This window comes from Falco peregrinus, chromosome 9 (assembly GCF_023634155.1).
Source record: "Falco peregrinus isolate bFalPer1 chromosome 9, bFalPer1.pri, whole genome shotgun sequence".
Taxonomy (NCBI): Eukaryota; Metazoa; Chordata; class Aves; order Falconiformes; family Falconidae; genus Falco; species Falco peregrinus.
In genome coordinates, this window is record NC_073729.1 from 22,942,416 (window position 1) to 22,960,899 (window position 18,484).

The window sequence follows — 18,484 nt, forward strand, 5'->3', positions numbered from 1 at the left end:
GGGGTCTTATCCTGTAGCACAGGAGAGCAGTACAGCAAGAAACAGACCCAAATACCTTGACTGGTGGCATTTTAATTACAATGTATGGCAGTATACAGGACATGCCATGCTGGGAAAAACATTACTGCTCAGTCAAGTTTACTGGGAGAAAAATTTTACAAAGAAAACCACAGTGTATTCCAAGTTCCACTTCTGACTGAAGCTATGTGTCAAAGACCACACAGGTGTCAAACAGGCTAAGTGTTATGAAAAGAAAGTCTCAAGAGGTGGCTTAGGAGAACCCAGGAAAGCAGGACAACAGGACAACGGCAGATTTATTTACAATTGAACACAAAGAATACATACATTAATTAAAAATTACAAAGAATACAGAGAAAACATTTTGGGGAAGGGAGAGAAATCAGTGCTGGCTGAGCCTCTCCACTGGGGCAGGGGCAGAAAATAAAAGTCAACCAAAGTCTCAGAGAGGGATCTCAAATCAGAACTGACGCAGGACTCCACAGCACAGTTGGCTCACACATCCCCTTCTCCCTTTTTCCATCCTTTATTCCTAGCTGATTAGGCTGGCATGACAGGCAGCCGAAGAAGCTATTGGGCAAAGCTGGAAAGACTCGGTGCCAAGGAGTCAAGCTGCCTGGGAAGCCAGCTCCCTGCAGGGGGCAAGGCTGTTGATAAGGGACACAGGTCCTTGCGTGGACCTGGTGGAAACTTACAGCAACTGGAGTTAAAAAAAAAAGCCCCAAAACACACAAGAGTGCACATCAATGCTGGTAACAGGGAAGGCTTTGGACAGTTCTGGGTTGGAATGGCGTCACCTGTAGCAGCTGGTCATTTGGAGACCTTGCTGCTTACTACAGCAAGAAGCAAAAGCAAAACGTTCGTAGATCTCACTAAAAAACCTCCCCCCTGTAGCCCTGAATCCAGCTAGTCTGGGGATGGAAGAAGCCTTCACCGTAATGTGGAACCTTTTTCTGGTAAATATAATTTAAATGAGCAAAATTAAAAAAAACAACCAACCTTTAACCTCTTTTTTAAAAAGAGTTTCCCATGGGCTGATTCAGGCATCGAGCCACAGAAAAAGGGAGGAGCCCACTGCAGAAGAGCCCACACTGGCTGTCCTGGAGGGCTTGGACCATTTTGTGGAGAAGAACAAGATACAGCTTTTAGGGGTGTACACTTTGTCTGTTTCCTGGAGGTAGAGAATCTAAGAGGAGGAGCAGAGAGCAGCAAGAGCAGCTGGAGCACAGAGCAGGTGGTGAGAGAGCCCGCTCCTGGCAATGGGAGAACTCCTCGGGGCCACTCCCCATGTCCCCAGCCCCTTCTGCAGGGCCTGCACACACCTCGCGGCAGCTCAGGCCCAATACTGCATCAGATTGCTTGGCACTAAAGCAGTGGTGTCAAAGCCTTCTCTCCACAGGGATTCTGCACAATCCCAGTGGGGTTCCCAGGAAGGAAGCCTGCCCCATTTCCTCACGCAGCTGGAGCAGAGCTAATCAACAGAACAAACCTTTGTAGTTACCTCGCGCATCCTTCCAGTCCTGTATTCCAGCACCAGCACAATCACGTCACTTCCACCAGAACGTTACGTCCTGCTGCTGCTGGCTGCACCTTCCAAAAGAGAGGAAATCCCACCCTCCCTCAGCCCTTCTAGTGCAGGCATCCGAAGTGGCCCATGCTGTCCAAGGCTGGAGGGATGGAGAAGCGATGCCGAGGGTTGCAATTCTCAAGCTCTCTCAGGGTGAAATTGCACTTCCCAGGCTCCAAATGGCACCTCCATCAAATTGTAAACAAGCCGAAGCCAGGGCTTCAACGGTCAGAGCACACCAGACTCAAGCTGGCTAAGCCTTCAGGCTCCTTTTATTTTGCCATAGTCAAGCTCCCTCTTCTGTGTAGACATGAAGGCAGGAAAGAAACCCAGTCTGATATTTTTCTGAAGAGTCTCCCTGAATCCTAGAGCACCCCAGGGGCTGGAAGAAAACATTTTCACAAGTGTTTCCACTGCTGTCTGAAATCCATTCCTCATCAACATAAAAAAAAAAAAAAAAAAAAGAATTAGCAAAAAGGGGGTTTACTTATACAGAGGGATAGTTCTCTGCTAAAAAAACTCCCTCGAATATGGAACAGGATAATAAAGTTAAAATGTAAGGTATCTACAGACCCCTTTTCCCCCTAGAAGTAGCCCAGAATCCATGTACACTGTGCCAAAGTTACATTCCAAAACGAGGAGTTATTTATTTCTCTTGTCATTCTCCCACTGGATTTTGTTTCCTTTAAGAGTTGGGAGAAGGTGTCCCCTTCATTCCCAGGAGGACACGCATTCAGAGGTGTCTACTTTCTGCTGGGTCTCCACATCTTCAGTCTATTTTCACTGCGGCATAGATCTTCCGGACAAACATGTAGGCTGCATAGAAGCCAATGGTGCCAGTGAGGAGCCAGAAGGACAAGACCATAAGGGCAGTGTAGCCAAAGTATAGCAAGGAGGGAATGAACTCAACAATATCCAGCTAGAACAGAAGGGGGGGAAAAAAAGCAAAATCAAGTACAGAAGTAACAAGGAGTTTGTTCCCCAACCCAGCCAGTGCCCTTGACAAGGCAGCATGTGACAAAGGGAGGAAACCCTCCACTCAAGGCAGTTTTGTCCAGCTGAAGAGAGACCCTCTTCGAGGTGGCTTGGAGAACACCATGCATACAGGTACTGTGGGCAGGGGCCTCGGGCACTCCCAACCTTCTCTTCCCTCTGTTAGCACAGTCCACTTGTGTGCTGCCTCAGGCTGGTATGGGGACAGACCAGGACCAGGCAGTCTCACCATTTCCTTTCCCAAATCCCACAATCTCCTCTAGAAATGTGGCACTTTCATACGGAAGGAATAACAATACCTTGTTTACGAAGTAGAAGATGGCATAGATCAGCACGTAGAAGGCAGATCCTCCAGACACCAAGAAGGTCCTCCACCACCAGCGGTAATCCTGGCAGGGTGAAAAGCCTCATTATCCCACAGGCTTCCTTTTCCTGCATCACCATCTCAGGTTCTCTTCCTTCAAAGAGAACCACAGTTTGGGGCTGGGGCACTACTTTGTCACAGAAGTGTTTCCAAACAAAGAGGATGAAAAGCTGACAGTGAAACAAAGCCAGGTCAGTATCACAGCACCTGCTGCCGAACAGCACGGCTCACCTCTGGCCCTGTGTTTCATTTTTTATGTGGATGGAATGAAGTCAGTTTCTTTAGGAACAGTTATCAGCTCGAAATAACCTGCTCCCAGCAGAATTTCTTGTATGAAACCATAGTTCCCAGCCTCACAGATAATCAAGTAGCTACAATTCTCATTGAAGTCAAGAGGCACTAGGAGCAATCACGCTCGCGAAGCTGGGCCATGCTAGATTTCTGCCAAGCAGCAGCAGTAACGTGACCTGTGCTTTTCCAGAAGCAAGTACCTTGAGCTACCGAAACTACAAATGTGGAAATCTCACCTCAGCACAAAGCTGGAAGTACACCATGACAATGCTGATTTGGGAGCACGATACCACCAGGATTATAAACACCAGGAAGAGGAAGCCAAAAAGGTAATAGAACTGGTTCTCCCAGATTGCCTGAAACAAAGACACAGCAGAAATTTGTTTCCATGCTACTGTGATCAATTGGTGAACATGAGACTAACTTCTAGCAGCTAACCCAAGGAAAACCGAGATGCCCCTCAGCCTCATGTAGATGAAATTGCAGATCTAACGCATTTCACAGGTTAATTCAGAAGAATCAGATTGCAAAAGGTGCCCAAAGACAGCTCTGAGGCAGTTTGTTCATTCCCTTTTATCTCCCTAGCAGTGGAACAGCAAATGCCTCCCTGACCACAGAAGGGGAAAAATGGGCAGCAGCTGGAACAGTTCCTTGACATAAGGTTACAGTAAGCTTTCACTTTTACCACCATCCTTCAAATCACCAAGGAGAGTCCCATAGACACCTCCAGGTGGTTTCAGCTAAAGGACAGTCTGAAGAGACCCACATCCCAGTCCTCTCTGGAAACAACACCAAGCAGCCTGGGGAGGACCTGCTGGCCCCTTCTGCAGGTACAGGAATAGGGGAGTGCTCCAGTGGAAGCCCCCACCCTTTCAAAAGCTTTGGCACAAGAGGAATCCTATTCAGGAGCAAAGTGGGTTAAATGCTTACACTGAAAATGAAGAACAGTTCAATGAACATAGCTCCAAAAGGCAGAATACCAGCCATGAGAATCCTATAGAGCAAGAAAAAAAAAAAATCATAAGCAGCACAATATAACTGTCTGGCCATTACAAGTCCCCTGTAACCACACAGAGTGCTCCTAGCAAAGCTCTACAGCTCCAGATTACTAGAATAAATCTCACACAGTAAATGGCACAGCTGCTCCCACTGTTGAGCACATACCACTTTCATAAGCACCAGCCATTCCGCATCACAATTATAAAGACTATCTCTGATATCACATTACTTGAAGAAACACATTTGCCATCTGTCTGTGTCCAGAGAACAGCAGAAGATGATGTTCAGCGACCCAAGGAGACTGAGGGGAGGGGGCTGAACTCACCGTATTTCCTAGACACTCACTCACCCAACAAATTTATTCATATACCACCTCTGCTCCGGGATCTGCCTGGGGATCTGATTTGTCCGTACAGGATTGTCATACGGCTGTTTGCGAAATCCAAAGTAGTAACCCAGGTAGACCAAGGGCAAGGAGATCCCAAACCACATGCAGAGCAAGGCCACCATGGTCGGGAAAGGCACCTGGAATCACACCAATAGTCACAAAAGGGAGGCTGACAGCTCGCCTGCCCAAGACTGAAGTCACCAGCCAGACCAAAGCTCCAGTCAACCACTGCATTGACACCCACATATAGAAAGATACTGGGACACTAAGCAAGCCACCGCCAGCCCAGTCCCCCTCCTCCCACCCAGCAGGCTCCAGCACAAGGCAGTACCTACCGCCCCAGAGGAGTGTTTCCCCCAGATGAAACAGTTCAGGATGAAGCAGATACCAAAGACGACACCCGGATACAGGGTAGCTGTCTGCAAGAGCAATCACAGGTTAAGAGAAAACACGTGACTAATCAGCCAGATGTTTCTCATTAATGAGTCTGTTGCTGCGACAAGGCACACATAGAGGAAGCATCCCTTCTGCTGCAGCACTAATACACAGCGGGTGGCCTGCAGGGAGGATCTCAAACAATCCTCTCGCTTTACCACAGTACATGCTCTGGTGTTCACCCTTCCACATACAGCTACAAGGACTCAATCCGCACCAGATCTCCGCAGTACAGCCAGGCTGTGACCAGAGCTACCCACAAGTATGCGTGGAGCTTATCCACGTATCTCGCCATCATCAAACCTGGATAAAAAGGACAGAACACTACGATACTCACACAAAAGGCTCCCTTCTTCCATCGATGTCCTTTCAGAGTCCGATATAAGCGGCCAGCAAAGAATCCACCGAAAACCCTGGACAAGCCAAGACAAAGAAAATTAGCTTTCACTGTTGGGGAGAGGGAGAGGAGGGGCAGGCAGGACAGCACCGCTGTGGGAAGCAGTGGAGGCACCTACCCCATGAACATGAAGAGAAAGCAGGCGGTAGTCATCAGTGCACCCCGGCTAGAAGGCGACAGCATCCCCAGCATAGCAACAACTGTGGAGGGCAAGAAGGACAAAGAACAGCGGCTCTGACCTACGTGTGTGAGCCCGCATCTGGAGAACAGGGGCCCGTCCCATATGCAGATCACAGCTGCCTGGAATCTCTGCCTTCTGTACAGACCTCATTTCCTTCAAAGCATAACGCATCCTCAGCCTCCAGCACCAGCCAGAGAGATGCCACAGCTTTGATCTCAAGCTACGGACCATGCTTTGGCCTCATTTTCCCCAGAGATCTGAGCAGGTGCAGCTCAGAAGGCAAGACACACATGTGCAAAAGTCTCTCAGCCCACTATCACCCAGGACTCCTATCTGGATAACAGGAAATATAAACACAAAAAGATGCCTTCTAGATAGCTGGGAAATGCTATCTAGAAACTCTGAAATGCTGAGCACAGGCCTATTGCCTTGGTCAGCCCTGCAGCAGGAAGGAGCCTTATGCGACCTCACTCAAGCTAAGGTGAGCACAGGTTGAAGCCAACGGGAGCTACAAACACCCCTGAGCATCGTTCTGCTTCTTGTTACAGCCACCCTGTGCAACATCTGCCACTTACAGATGACAATCAGGATCATACAGAAGAGCTGAATTCCAGAACCCAGGAGAGAGCTGAGGATCATAGGATACTGTGGAGGCCTGAAGACATCTCCATGCACAAGTTTCCAACCAGATTCCTCCATGGTATCTTCCTGTAGCAACAAGAGGATAAAAAGGTAACGTAGATATAATACACCAGAGGAAATTAAGGTCCTACCACAGCCAGCCCAAGAGGTTAATTTCTCTGTATCTGGTTCTTCTACAGAATTTTATCATTCTAGTTAAGAAACTTCATTCCTCCTGGCCTTAAAGCAGTTCAGACCTGAACTGCCAGTGCACACAGCACACATTTACGGAACTGTCTGCAGTCATTACTGAGGTCTGAAGACATCTCTGCCATCGTACACAGACAGCCAAAGGTGCTGCGACAGCACAGGACAGTACTGCCCCTCCCATCTTCAGGGCTCAAAGCAAAACAAGGGCAAGAAAAGAGACAATACATCCAAGTCTTTAGACTAGATCTCTCCTCATCTGTGCTTCCCTCCCTGTCTGATCCCATCCCCAAGAACAAATGCATACAATGTCATCTTCCTTGTTGTAGTTGGCAATGTCCTTCCGGAGCGTCCGGATGATGATCATGCTGAGGATACCTGAAAAAAGCACAAGTCAAGTTTAACTTAAGAGGCTCCCACATGGCTGTGCCACTCTTATGATATGCAACTACATGGCTTCCACCAACACACAGTTCTGGCTAGGAGAGGAAGCCTTGAGCCATTTTCCTCAGCCTTCAGCAAAGACAGAAACAAAACCCCAGGAAGTAGGGAAGGTAGTATTCCAGCAGGAATGGGGCACTGTGGCTTTCCTCTGGGGTTTGTGGGTTTTTTTTTTTTTCCTTAAGTATGGACATGCATATTTGCATTAACCACATTCTACTCCCTCAGCTACTCCAGACGGAGAGCAGAAGTGGGTAATTGTCTGACCCCACAGAGTGCTGCCTGAACCGGGACATTTTATCTGCTAATGTTCATTTCCTGCCCCTTGTCATCAGGCTCAGACGTGGCCACATCCTCCTTGACCATCTGCAGCTGAGGCTTAAAGAAAGTTCCCTGCAGATTAATGGTAACGCTTTCTTCTCATCACCTCACTCACCTGAAAGGAAAAAGACGACCACAACCGAGTTAATGATAGAAAACCAATGAATCTGCACATCGCTCATGGTCAGGTAGGTGTCCCAGCGGGAAGCCCATTTAATGTCACTTTCCTGAAAGAACAGGAAAGTTCTTCGTATATCAGCACATTCCCAACGTCTTCCACACCACCTCTGTGACAGACACTTGGAGCACCAACTGCCAGCCAGCCAGGGGTAGCGAGTTGCCAGCCAGCTTCCCATTACTCACTCACCTCCCAGTGGACAGAGTAGGTGAAGAGCAACTGGTTCTCTTTAGAAGGATCTACTTCCTGAGGGGCAGAACCCGTAGCTTCAGGCAGGGTGCACATACTCTTCTCATCGGCCTTCAAGTCTGTAAGGGAAGACATTGCACACACCAGGTCAGCTGATCCCTCAGGCACCACCTCCCCGACTGCCCATCCTGGCCCCAGGTACCCTTAAAGTGCCGAGCTGAAATTGCTCCAAACACTGCAGGGGAAGCCCTCATTCCTTTCTCACCTGCTTCGCAGTTTGCAAAACTATTCTTCCCATTGGAAGCAGAGCACCATTAGCAAACTTTAAGGAAAGCTCTGCATAGGGCTTCCCTGAACTGGAAGGATAAAAGCCAGAGGCTCTGAAGCAGAGGATCCAGACCACAAAAAAAATCCTCTGTTCCATGATACGCTGAGAAGACCTCTCCAGCAGAGCCTGCCACTGCCAGAGTTGCACAGCATGATACACACGATGAGCAGCTTCCCTTCAAACACCTGTTTCATGTTGGGCTTACTGAGGTAGGAGTGTTTTTCCCCTAATTATTATTTCTAAAATTCAATCCCCCTAGAGTAATTGCAAACATTCTGTGGGTCTCTGGACTAGCACACAGCATCCCAGTGGTGGAGATCTGGGCCCCAACAAGAGCTAGGTGCCATGCATTCTTCATGCTACATAACACAGTGCAAAAAAATCCAACCCCAAACATGTCAAACTCTGATCTTTTTATATGAATTAATTTTCCCTGGATTGCATTTCAAGGATCTCTCTCTCTACTGTTGGTTCTTCCTTAATAACAAAAGGGTTAATTGTTCTTGTAATTTGGACTCTCTCCTTTCTGTGCCCCAAGACTATAATGGAAGCAACACCTGGCAACCTGCTACATCAGCGGCATTCAACCCCTTGCCCTACAAGAGATTCTTCTCCCTCAGTCCCCTCCCTAACAGGATCTTACCTTCCAGTTTAATACTTTGGGGAATCACTTCAAAACGCACAACCCTGTAGGTGGGCTCCTGGTTCTCTTCCACATCCTCTCTGTGGTAGTAAAGGATGAAGGAGAGGTGGTTGTGCAGGTAGAACTAAAATAGATTGACATTAAATAAAGTGTTAGCGCCCCAAGGAAGGGACAGGCAAAGTTGAGAAGCAATAACTACAGAAAGCAGCTTCAGTGAAGAAAACTAGACTCCAACTGTTCCTACATGCATTGTGCTACAGAGCAAGATCAGGCTAACACCTTCCAAGGCTAAAAGAATAAGAGAAGGGAACAGAGACATTGAAAAGGTTAATGCCTCAACCACTCCAAGCATCAGGGACAATGTTTGGTCTATTTCTGGCATGGAAAATACCATTATATTTCACATCTCAAACAGTGGCAGCAAAATCACCAAATTTAGGTTGGAAAGACCATGGTAGCTACAACCCCGAGTCTCCTGCCTGCTTTTTCTCCCAGACAGACATACATTCCCCAGACTCTGTGGGGCCCCACAGCTGTCCTCAGCTTGTGCTTTCAAAAGGCTCTTACATGAACAAAGTACAATGACCCCAAGCAGGCACAGCAGGTTCATCCACCCGTAAGAACTTGGGCTCAAGAGATCAGAGCTGTGTGTGGCACTGAACACTTGAGTATGATGAACCAATGTGTGTTAAGTCAAATAGCTAATCTTAGGGCACACAATCATGGAAAATACCTGCCAGGAACACACGTGCTATGTTTCCATTTACAAACTTAAGCAGCTTTTCCCCCAGTAAACACTTGACTTTTTTTTTAATTTTTTTTTTAAATACAAGATGCTCCAAGACTGTCAAAGACGAGCTAGCCTTTGGGGTACACTGCCTTTGCTCTGCTGAGGGGAAATGACTGCATGAGTTTGTCTGACATTACACAGCAAGCCAAAGCTAGGACTCCTGGCTATCGTACCAGTAGTCTAGCACCCATCCCCTTCTTCCAATAAGAGACCTCTCTCTCATATTTCCACTCTTTATAAAAGCCGTTGGTTGCATTCCTAATTCTGATGCTCTCTGGTAGACTTCCGACAACCTCTGACAGACACCCAGATCTCTTCCAGGTACCCCTCAGACAGCATCTGCAGTCTCTACCTTGTTACCATCCATAAATCCAAGCCTGTATCCATGCTCAAACTGCACATCCTTCTCCTTCTTCTTCTCCTCTTCCTCACGATTGGAATAAAACTCCAGCCGTGTTGCCACAGGGAGGTTATCAGCAATGCTGAAAACACAGATTTCAGATCAAATTTGTCCACAGCACAGAACCCCCCTGACACAAACCCATGCTTGAGATGACTCACAGATGGACATAATAATCTTCCCTGATCCTCTCAGCGATCAGCTTGCTCTGCTCCACCGTCAGAGTCACTGGCTTATTGGGAAAGTTGCACAGAACCTCACATTTCTTCTCCACATTCATGGAAACCTGGAAAGGGGTATTTACAATTCGGTCCCCCCGAAGAACCTCACCTGGAAAACAGGAAAATAAGGGCAGGGTGGAAGACGACCAGGCTTCTCGCCACTGATCCTACCACTGGGCTGGCAGCGCACTGTACAGTTGGAGTGACAACAGCAAGTCCCCTTTGTTACCACAAGCAAGGGTAAGATTGAAGGACAGTTTAGCTATTTTCTTGGAAGTATCAAGCACTATTTATAAAGCAGGTTATATGCCCTCCTTCAGGAAAGGCATTTCCTCTTTCCAATATATGGACATCCTAGTTTGCAAACAGCCAGCATATAACAAATTAGAAGAAGTAGGCTCTCCACAAGCAGTTTATTAGAGATGACATTTGCAATTGCTTTTACTCCTGTAAACATACCCCCCTCACGCAGCTTATTAATGGCAGCCCACTTACTGCTGGGGAACATGCTGTTCAACAGATACGTACCAAGATTCTCAGCCTTGTATGTTATCTTGGTGGGTTGGCAGAAGGGCAATGAGTAGTACTCGTACGGTAGCTGGGTTCGTGAGCTGGTGAGCTTCACAGCCTGGAGGAAAAATGGAAGGATTATTCCCATGAAAGAACTCTGATAGTTTCCTGTCCTCTCAGCATCAGCCAGAAGCTGAAGCTTACTTCAAGACACCTCCCATAAAGGTCACTTTTGGAAGCTGTTAAATAAATCATAAAAAAATTAAAAAAAAACCAAGACGGATGTTCCTGGGAGAGCTGCAGCTTTCTTTCCTTTTGCACAATTCCTAGTTGTACATTCTCTACACTACGATTTAGTAGCATTTCAATCACAAACAGTGAAACACTTGAAGAAAGAAGCGTGGTGGATTGGTTTCACAAATTTATGACTCAGTGGAGTCTTAAGAAACAACAAAGAGCTCAAAAGAGATTCGAGACACACATTTCATACAAGACTGCAGTTATTTTCTCAAATAAATAAATAAATCATGTCACACTGGACCTACAGTTCAGCAATTTTCACCTCTGCAAGGAAAGCCAAAGAGCCATCAGATTGGGAAGACAACGGATGGTGACAAAACCCAAACATTTCTGGAGAGGTCCCACAAATCACATGGCACAAGGGAAGTGTGGAGATATACCATGATAGCCAAGGCCACAGTTGCTCCAAAAACCAGAAGTGTTTTGTAACACAGCCAAGCTCATTTATTGGAAGAGCGCTGGCAAACCTGCTGACTTGCCTTATCACTTGAGGAAGCATTTGGCTCATGAAATCCCTTTGAGAACAGTCATTCCAATACCCCCTTCTTCTGGGAAGCTTACTGTAGCCACAGGCAAGTCTTGTTTGCTTAAAAATAACCTACATCTGGCAGCCTGTGGCTGAAGAGAAAACTGTGTTGTGCTTCATATGGGAGCAGCCAACCTCAGCATCCCCAAGGGTGCTGGATTTTGCTGAGACAGAGGCCACAGCTTTAGAAAAATAAATGAAATAGGCTATATATTGCTGATGTCTGGAAACCAAGCCTGGCTTCCTCCTGTACAGGTGAAGCAGTTCCGTCGTTCACTATCAGCAATACTGCACAGGTACAGCCCTTCAGCCAGCCTGGACTGTAAGATGTACAACGCTCAAGGACAAATGCCTGCACTTGGAAAAGGCTTGCCATGGATTTCACTTGACTTGAAGACACAACATGAGCAAACTAAGTAGAAGAGAAAATTGAAAAGGTCTGATTCAAACCACTTCTTCATTCTACCATTCACCCACTACCTAAAGGCCCACCCTCAACAAGCACTTTGAGAGTCAGTATAATGCTGGAGACAGATCTCTGATTAAATTCACTTCAAAGCTAAAGTGAGAAAGAGAGCTCTTTTTCCCCAAATACAGCAACATCTTAAGGACTTTGGTGAAACTGCTGAAGAAACTTGGCAGAAGATATGCAAGACAGAAACTCATGTTGCCAACTGCAGCGTACAACAGCACCAGTGAGCACTTGAGGGCTGCTCATCCCCAACACCCTACACAAACGTGAAAAATAGTAAAATTTTGGGGGCAGATATTTTATAACAGGATCCCCAAATTTGACTTTCTAGTCCCACTTAGCTGCTACGATACGAAGAAGGAAAAAACCAAAACACAAGAAAACCCATACCAAACAGACTATCAGCTCCATCTAAGTTCATCCTACCTTTATTTCTACAGGATCATTGCGATGAAAGTTGATAGGAGCCACACCAGGTACATAGAAAGAGTCTGTGCTGTGTAGCAACAACAGCAAGATGAGTGTATACCTTAGCCTTTCCTGCAAAAATAAGAAAACCCATTAAAATACAACAGAAACGTGGGAACATTAGAGATTGACAACAATACTGCAAGTGTTCATCCTAGACTTAGAAAGGCTGTACAGTCAGGCGATTAAACACAAATTAAATTCAGAAAAGCTATTCTTAACTTTGTTTTGCGACTCTCATCACTTCACTCTGCACATCTCTGTCTCTTCCTCTGCAATTAGGAAAACATTGGCTTTGCTCAGCCACAAGAAAAATGCATTTCTTATCTGTAACAGGCTTCACCTAGCAGGCTGTCATCTGACTTTTCTACTCCCACCCATTTAACACCCCTGTGTTAGAAAACTCCATGGATTACTAGAGAAGAGGGTCGTAGTCCTGGCACTGGGTTTCTGTCAGCTCTGCACAGTAGCCACTGTGGACTGATGGTCACACACTGCTGCCTGCAGTAGAGTAAGTGTAGGGTAAGGAGTGACACCAAACTAACCGCTGGCTGCATCCAAAGGGACGGTCACATCACCAGTCCCTCCTATTCCAATCTTTTGTCGTCGCCCCTCCTGGCCACAACACTGCTCAGTCACATGGCAAAAAGTATCCCTTTTTCAGGGAGCAAGGAGATGGGTCAGGCTGGAAGGTTCAATCAGTTCCACGGAGACTCCAACACAAGCCAGACCCTGCACGCCGGCTGCAGCAGCAAACCCTCTAACAGACTCTGCTACCTCCCCAGTCCCTACCAATACTTCAGGTAACCTAGCCCAGCTCAAGTGCAAGCAGGAAGGCTGTGAAATGAAAATCAAGCTTTAAAAAGTATTAGTAATTAGCTGGATTAGAATATCAGCTCTACTGTTACTAGCTTCAGCCCGTTCTCCTAAACTCCCTGTATGGTACCACTGGAAAACCACACAAAACCCGGAGTCTGGTTTGGGACAGCTCTTGAGCTAATCCTGCAGCCACAACAAACACAATTGCTGCCTTCCACTGCACGTCCTCAGGCAGGGCAGGCAGAGTCGCTCTCTTGTGCCCTGCTGCCCCTCCACCCACACGCAGGAGCTCTGCAATCAGGGGTGGGAAGACAAATATAGAAGGGAAAAGGGAGAGTAAACAGACTGACCAAGCAAGATGGGCTTGGACTGAAAAGAGCCACCACCAGCCCGGTGCCTGCCCAGGGTTCAGCACTACCCTCCCACCAACTAACGTCGTCTGGGCAGGCCATGAGGGAATGAAACGCAAGGCTCCCTCATGGACACAAGACCGATACCACAAGCAGCAAAGGAGAAAGAACACCGAGCCCCAGGCTCCCAGCAGCTGCCCGCAGAGCCTGTCCCAAACAGCCAGCCCTGGCACGGCTGCTCCCCATCAGCAGTGATCCACCAGGAAGGTGGAGGGGAGCTGGGATCCAGGACCCAGAGGGCAGCTGGCCAGAGCTCTGGGCACAGACACAGCCCCAGGGCACTGCCAGCAGCATCACTCCTCCCGCCTGGAAGGGATGGGCTGCTACAGCCACAGCCTTTCTCAGCACAGCACTGGAGCATGGTCAGCACGCACCCAGCACCAGAGGAAACATTCAACAGCTTCACATTCACAAGCCAGGTGTGGACAAATAGCAGCTCTATCACAGGGATCCTTCGTCAGGTCAGGGGAAAAAAATAATCTGGAAAAAAAAAAGATAATCTGCATTCATTGCCCCCACACTTCTTTCCACCTTATTCTGAGGCTAGTAAGGTACACTTGGCCCAGACACCAGCAAGGGCTAACAGAGCATCCAGAGTTACTGGAACTGAGCAGGATGAAATAAAGAAGTCATAAAAGTTGGGGGTTTGAAAAATCTAAAATGCATTTAAGATGCAAATGCTAGGCACCTACATAAAATGTGTTAATTCCAAATTATCAGCTATATCTTTTTTGTGTACAAGGGAGACTTTCAGATCTATTCTAGGCAAAGCTTAATGCAGGCAAAAAGCCTCATCTGGGAAGGAACCGGGGAAGCACTCTTTCTAAAATTGCTTGGACTTCAATACCAATCTACCTTGAAACAATGCGGGGCTTGTTTTCTGTGCTTCACTGAATTTTGCCTTCTATGATCTTGTAAAAGAGTGCCCTGTGACTCTCCAACCAAGTAGTCCCTGGGTAGGTGAAGCACTGGAAGGAAACAGCACTCTTGTCCTACAACATGCTTTCCAGCAGCCAGCACCCTGCAGCAATTTGCTTGCTTTGTTTGTCACTGAAGTGCCCGACACACAGCCAATATTACTTAATAAAAACAAAAAATACACCAGTGCCATCCTTGCCCTGAAAAGCCTGCGAGACAACAAAATAAGGACGAACTTTGGAAGGTGCCCAGGAGACATGCAAGCATGGAGAAGGTGAAAATTTTGATGACACCTTTGGCAGAAATCAGGCTCTTTGCATACAGATGACGATGACTCAGGCAGCACCAGGGAACAGGAAAACAAGAGGGAGACTATGGAAAGCCTTGCCAGGAAAAAAACATTTTATAGCAAGAAATGGGAATGCTGGTATGCAACAGGTGGGGGGAGCTTGGGAAGTGAAGTTTGAAGGAAATGCCCAGCGCAGTTTCCCAACCCAGCAGCTCACACCCAGCAGAGCACGTGCAGGTTGAAGCCAGGTGCCTTTATCAGGATCTTTGCTTTCACATTGACAGATGTGCTTCATCTTGTCCAAATGAAGGCAGCAGCTTAGCAATGACAACATGGACACATGCCAAAACATCTGCATAACTCATGGGCCTGGCCAGGCAATCATCTCATTTGGGAGATGCCTGCAAGCTAAGTTATCTCCTATGGAAAGTTAAAACTCACAGGATGGAGCTCTGCTTTAGTTGTCACAGAGCCCTGGTGAGGCACAGACTTCCAGCAGACAGGAGAGACACTGCTTTCGTGGCCTTTACCAATTATTTACACTTCAAAACATATGCACAAACAAAATAAATCTCTCAGATCACAGCCTTGCATCTGAGATGCCAGGAAATTGTTCAACAAAGCAACAAGTAGCACAATAAACATGCACAACTCCAGATCAAGAAAAACCCAGCTGCAAAATAACTGACTAAACCTTGTTATTTTACTATATGCATACATGGCAGACACAGACTTGCAAGAGGGCCTTTCTTAGGAGGGTGTGACCTAAATGAGAGAAGTAACAGCAGAAGCACAATCAACCCCTCCTGCCCCTGTTCCCCAAATCAGCACTACTCACACTGAAGTCATCGATCACATGCAAAGAGCCTGCTGAAGGAAAGCAAACTTCTTTCTCTCAAAACCGGGGGAAATAGACTTGGGTGTGGGGGTGTGGCTATTTCAAATGTCATTATATTCTTTCTGCATGCAGCACCCTGGCAGAAGTCACACTCGGATTTCTCTCTCACACCAGTGGAAAGTAGCCTGGGGAAATCATAGCACAGAGCAGGCAGAGCACGTCACCCCGGGACCAGCTGGCACTGCTGCCAGCACAGCCACGCTAACCACCCCTCCGAGCAGTGGCGGCAGCCGCTCTCCCCACCAGCACATAACTTGGCACTCCTGTCCTCTAAGGGCAACAGCAACTACTCTAAAGTCTGTGGGATCTCTCCTGAAAGGTTCTGAAAATCTGTTCCTATCATTACCTTTAGAACGAAGCACTTCGCTGTAAGAATAAATTAATACAAACCTTCCTTGCAGACATTCTAACAGTATTTCTTGTCCTGTGCGCAGCAACAAGAACGGAAGTTTGCACTCAAACCCTCTCTGAGAAAGTATTTCTGGGTAATTATCACCAGACGATATCTACAAACAATTCCAGGACACAGTTTCTCTGATTTACCTCACTTAGAATTACTTTAATAACACTGCCATTTTCTGCAAATTCACAAAGTTTACAGAACACACTGGAATTGAAAATACAGGAATTGTTTAGCCAAATCCCAGCTTGAGCAAGCACAAAGAGACCCTACAACATGCATTTATGCCACTACCAGGCACATGTGTGTGCTTCCCTATGGCTTGCACTCCCTGAAGCCACCACTGTCAGGGTCTGAACTCCAACATTTATTTAAGGGAAGGGGCAAAGAGAAGCCAACAAGAAGTTTTTCCCTGTGGCACTCTGCCACACGCTCCAACCTAACCCAGAGAGCCCATGGCTGGCCCATTTGAGTCCAGGACATCCCTGCCCAGGTTGCTGGCAATTATTTTTTACAGACTGACAGCTTGAAAAAAACTTTGAACAGCAGCAGCAATTTCAAGCATCCCGCAAGCATTTTAATAGAGCTGATACTGTACTAGGGCTGGTTTACATCTTACAGTTTCATAATCCATGCAAACTTAAGACCACAATATAGTATTTGCTGAAAGGAAGGAAAAGGAAGCAACAATGATGGATATCATATGAACAAAATGATGGACATCGTCCCACCTCTTTTCTGCACAGAAGGGCAAGAGGGACATCAAAAAGCCATAATCAAGAGGTTTTAACTTTCAAAGACAGTTTCAAAGAAAAACAGGGAAAACACAAGCTATGCTGAGCCACTTGTCCAGCTGGATTCACAAAGTTCTGATACCCTGTTCCACTTACCAAAACTTTTTAATATGGCTACAGAAAGGGAAGACAGACATAACCCACTGCTTCGTGGGAGGAAAAAACCACCACATGTAAGAGAGCAAATCAAAGCTCTCTCCCACATTTATTCTACCTTCAGGCACATTAACAGGACATGCACAGTGCTAACAGCACCTGCTCTTCACCCCCTTCGAGGTGCCAGCCTGACACTTGCCCCCCTTTCTCGAGGGCTGCCTCATTAGATGTCCTTAACAACTGTTTGGACAAGCTCATCTTTATTGCATCTCTGCCCAGCTCACCCTTGCACTTGGAGGAGTCACTGAAAGCCTTTCGATAGGGGACAAGTGCTGCATTCACATTGATTTCAGAGAGCTCCTTTGACACCAGGAGAGCTGTTAGCAGTCTTCTCTGCCTTTTATGAAAGAGAAGGCTACAAGGAAATTCCCAGCAGGACCATCTTCAGCTCTCAAGGCCAACTCAGATACTCCCTCCTCCCTGCCTGGGAGGAAAGCCAGCAGAGTATGAAGATACTTAAAACAAAATAAATGAAAACCTCCGCTCTTCCAATCTCCATTCCAGTTTCTGTCAATCTTTAAGCTACATGAGTCACCTCACATCCCCCTCCCTGGCCAACAGCGACCTTTGTATCAGCACACATCATTTATTCATGCAGCTATTCTTACACCACACTATCAAGGAAATATCTTTCTGTGAAAGCAAGGAGAAAAGTCCATTTTTCTACTACAACACTTCAGGCAGATAATGAACATCTCAGCAGCTCATTTTCTTCTCCGTGAGGTGGCACCGATGCTCGCCTGCCTTTGCAAATTCCCACCAGAAACATCTTCGGCTGTCCAAGGATTCCGGGAATAACTCAAGAATAGAGACAGGGAGACACGGGGAGGCAAAACGGCCACTCGCAGCCTGGGTCGAGAATCACCCCGTGCAAACCGCACCCAGGGCGACAGCCCCGCACCCGGCTCCAGCCAGCGCTTGCCTCGAGAGAAGCGCCGAGGGGGGAGAGGCCGGCAGAGCCCCCGGGCCGGCCCCGCGTCCCTCGGCCCCGCCAGCGCCCGGAGCCCCGCACACGGAGCCAGGGCCGCTGCCGAGGGAGCGCGGCGCCGCCGGGCAGGGCCCCAAGGGCTGTCCCGCCCCTGCCCTCCTCCCCCAGTGACACCGCCGGTCGCCCCGCGGAGACGCGGGCGGCTACGAGGCCCCCGGCGCGGTCGGGGAGCCTCCCCCGGGCCGGGCCCGGCGCAGCCCGCGGGGCGGGGGCCGGCGGGGCCGCGGGCCGGGCGCCGCGTCCCTCCCAGTGCCCCGCAGGCTCGGGCCGGAGCCTCCGCACCGCACCCCGCGCCGCCTGCCCGGGCCGGCCGGGCCCGCCCCACGTCCCAGGAGGAGGCGGCCGGGCCAAGGGGCCGCACCGGGGCCGGGCCGGGCGGCTGGGCCGCCGCACTCACCATTGCCGCCGACGCCGCCATCTTGGATCCACGTGTCGGGGCGGACGTCAGCGGAAGCGGCGCACGGTTGGCTGCGGGGCTTATCGCCATGGCGACAGCGGCCGCGGCTGGGCCGGACGGCCGAGCTCCCTGCTGCCGGTACGGGGCGGCGCCGGGGCCGGGCCGTG

The 18,484-nt window shown here is 48.3% G+C and overlaps 2 protein-coding genes across 2 annotated transcripts in view; one reads left to right on the top strand and one right to left on the bottom strand.

The window, feature by feature from the left end:
* BCL2L1 (BCL2 like 1) overlaps positions 1-18,484 on the top strand; it is a 198,433-nt gene that overhangs the window by 59,947 nt on the left and 120,002 nt on the right. The window lies entirely within an intron of this gene.
* Positions 297-18,468, bottom strand: TM9SF4 (transmembrane 9 superfamily member 4). The gene is made up of 18 exons (XM_055814277.1): positions 18,318-18,468; positions 12,207-12,320; positions 10,501-10,600; positions 9,913-10,081; positions 9,704-9,833; positions 8,562-8,685; positions 7,591-7,709; positions 7,339-7,450; positions 6,769-6,839; positions 6,209-6,341; positions 5,571-5,652; positions 5,393-5,468; positions 4,956-5,039; positions 4,582-4,757; positions 4,164-4,227; positions 3,470-3,589; positions 2,878-2,967; positions 297-2,504 (listed from the first exon to the last, which is right to left on the bottom strand). The coding sequence occupies exons 1-18, from the start codon at positions 18,405-18,407 to the stop codon at positions 2,355-2,357; spliced, it is 2,004 nt and encodes a 667-aa protein (XP_055670252.1). The 5' UTR covers positions 18,408-18,468; the 3' UTR covers positions 297-2,354.

Excerpts from the sequence above, each read along its gene's own strand:
- TM9SF4 (XM_055814277.1), bottom strand. The coding sequence starts at position 18,407 with ATGGCGATAAGCCCCGCAGCCAACCGTGCGCCGCTTCCGCTGACGTCC. Across the intron at positions 8,686-9,703 it reads GATTTATGGATGGTAACAAG|TTCTACCTGCACAACCACCT; the intron begins GTAGAGACTGCA and ends AATCTATTTTAG. Across the intron at positions 6,840-7,338 it reads GGTCGTCTTTTTCCTTTCAG|GTATCCTCAGCATGATCATC; the intron begins GTGAGTGAGGTG and ends TGCTTTTTTCAG.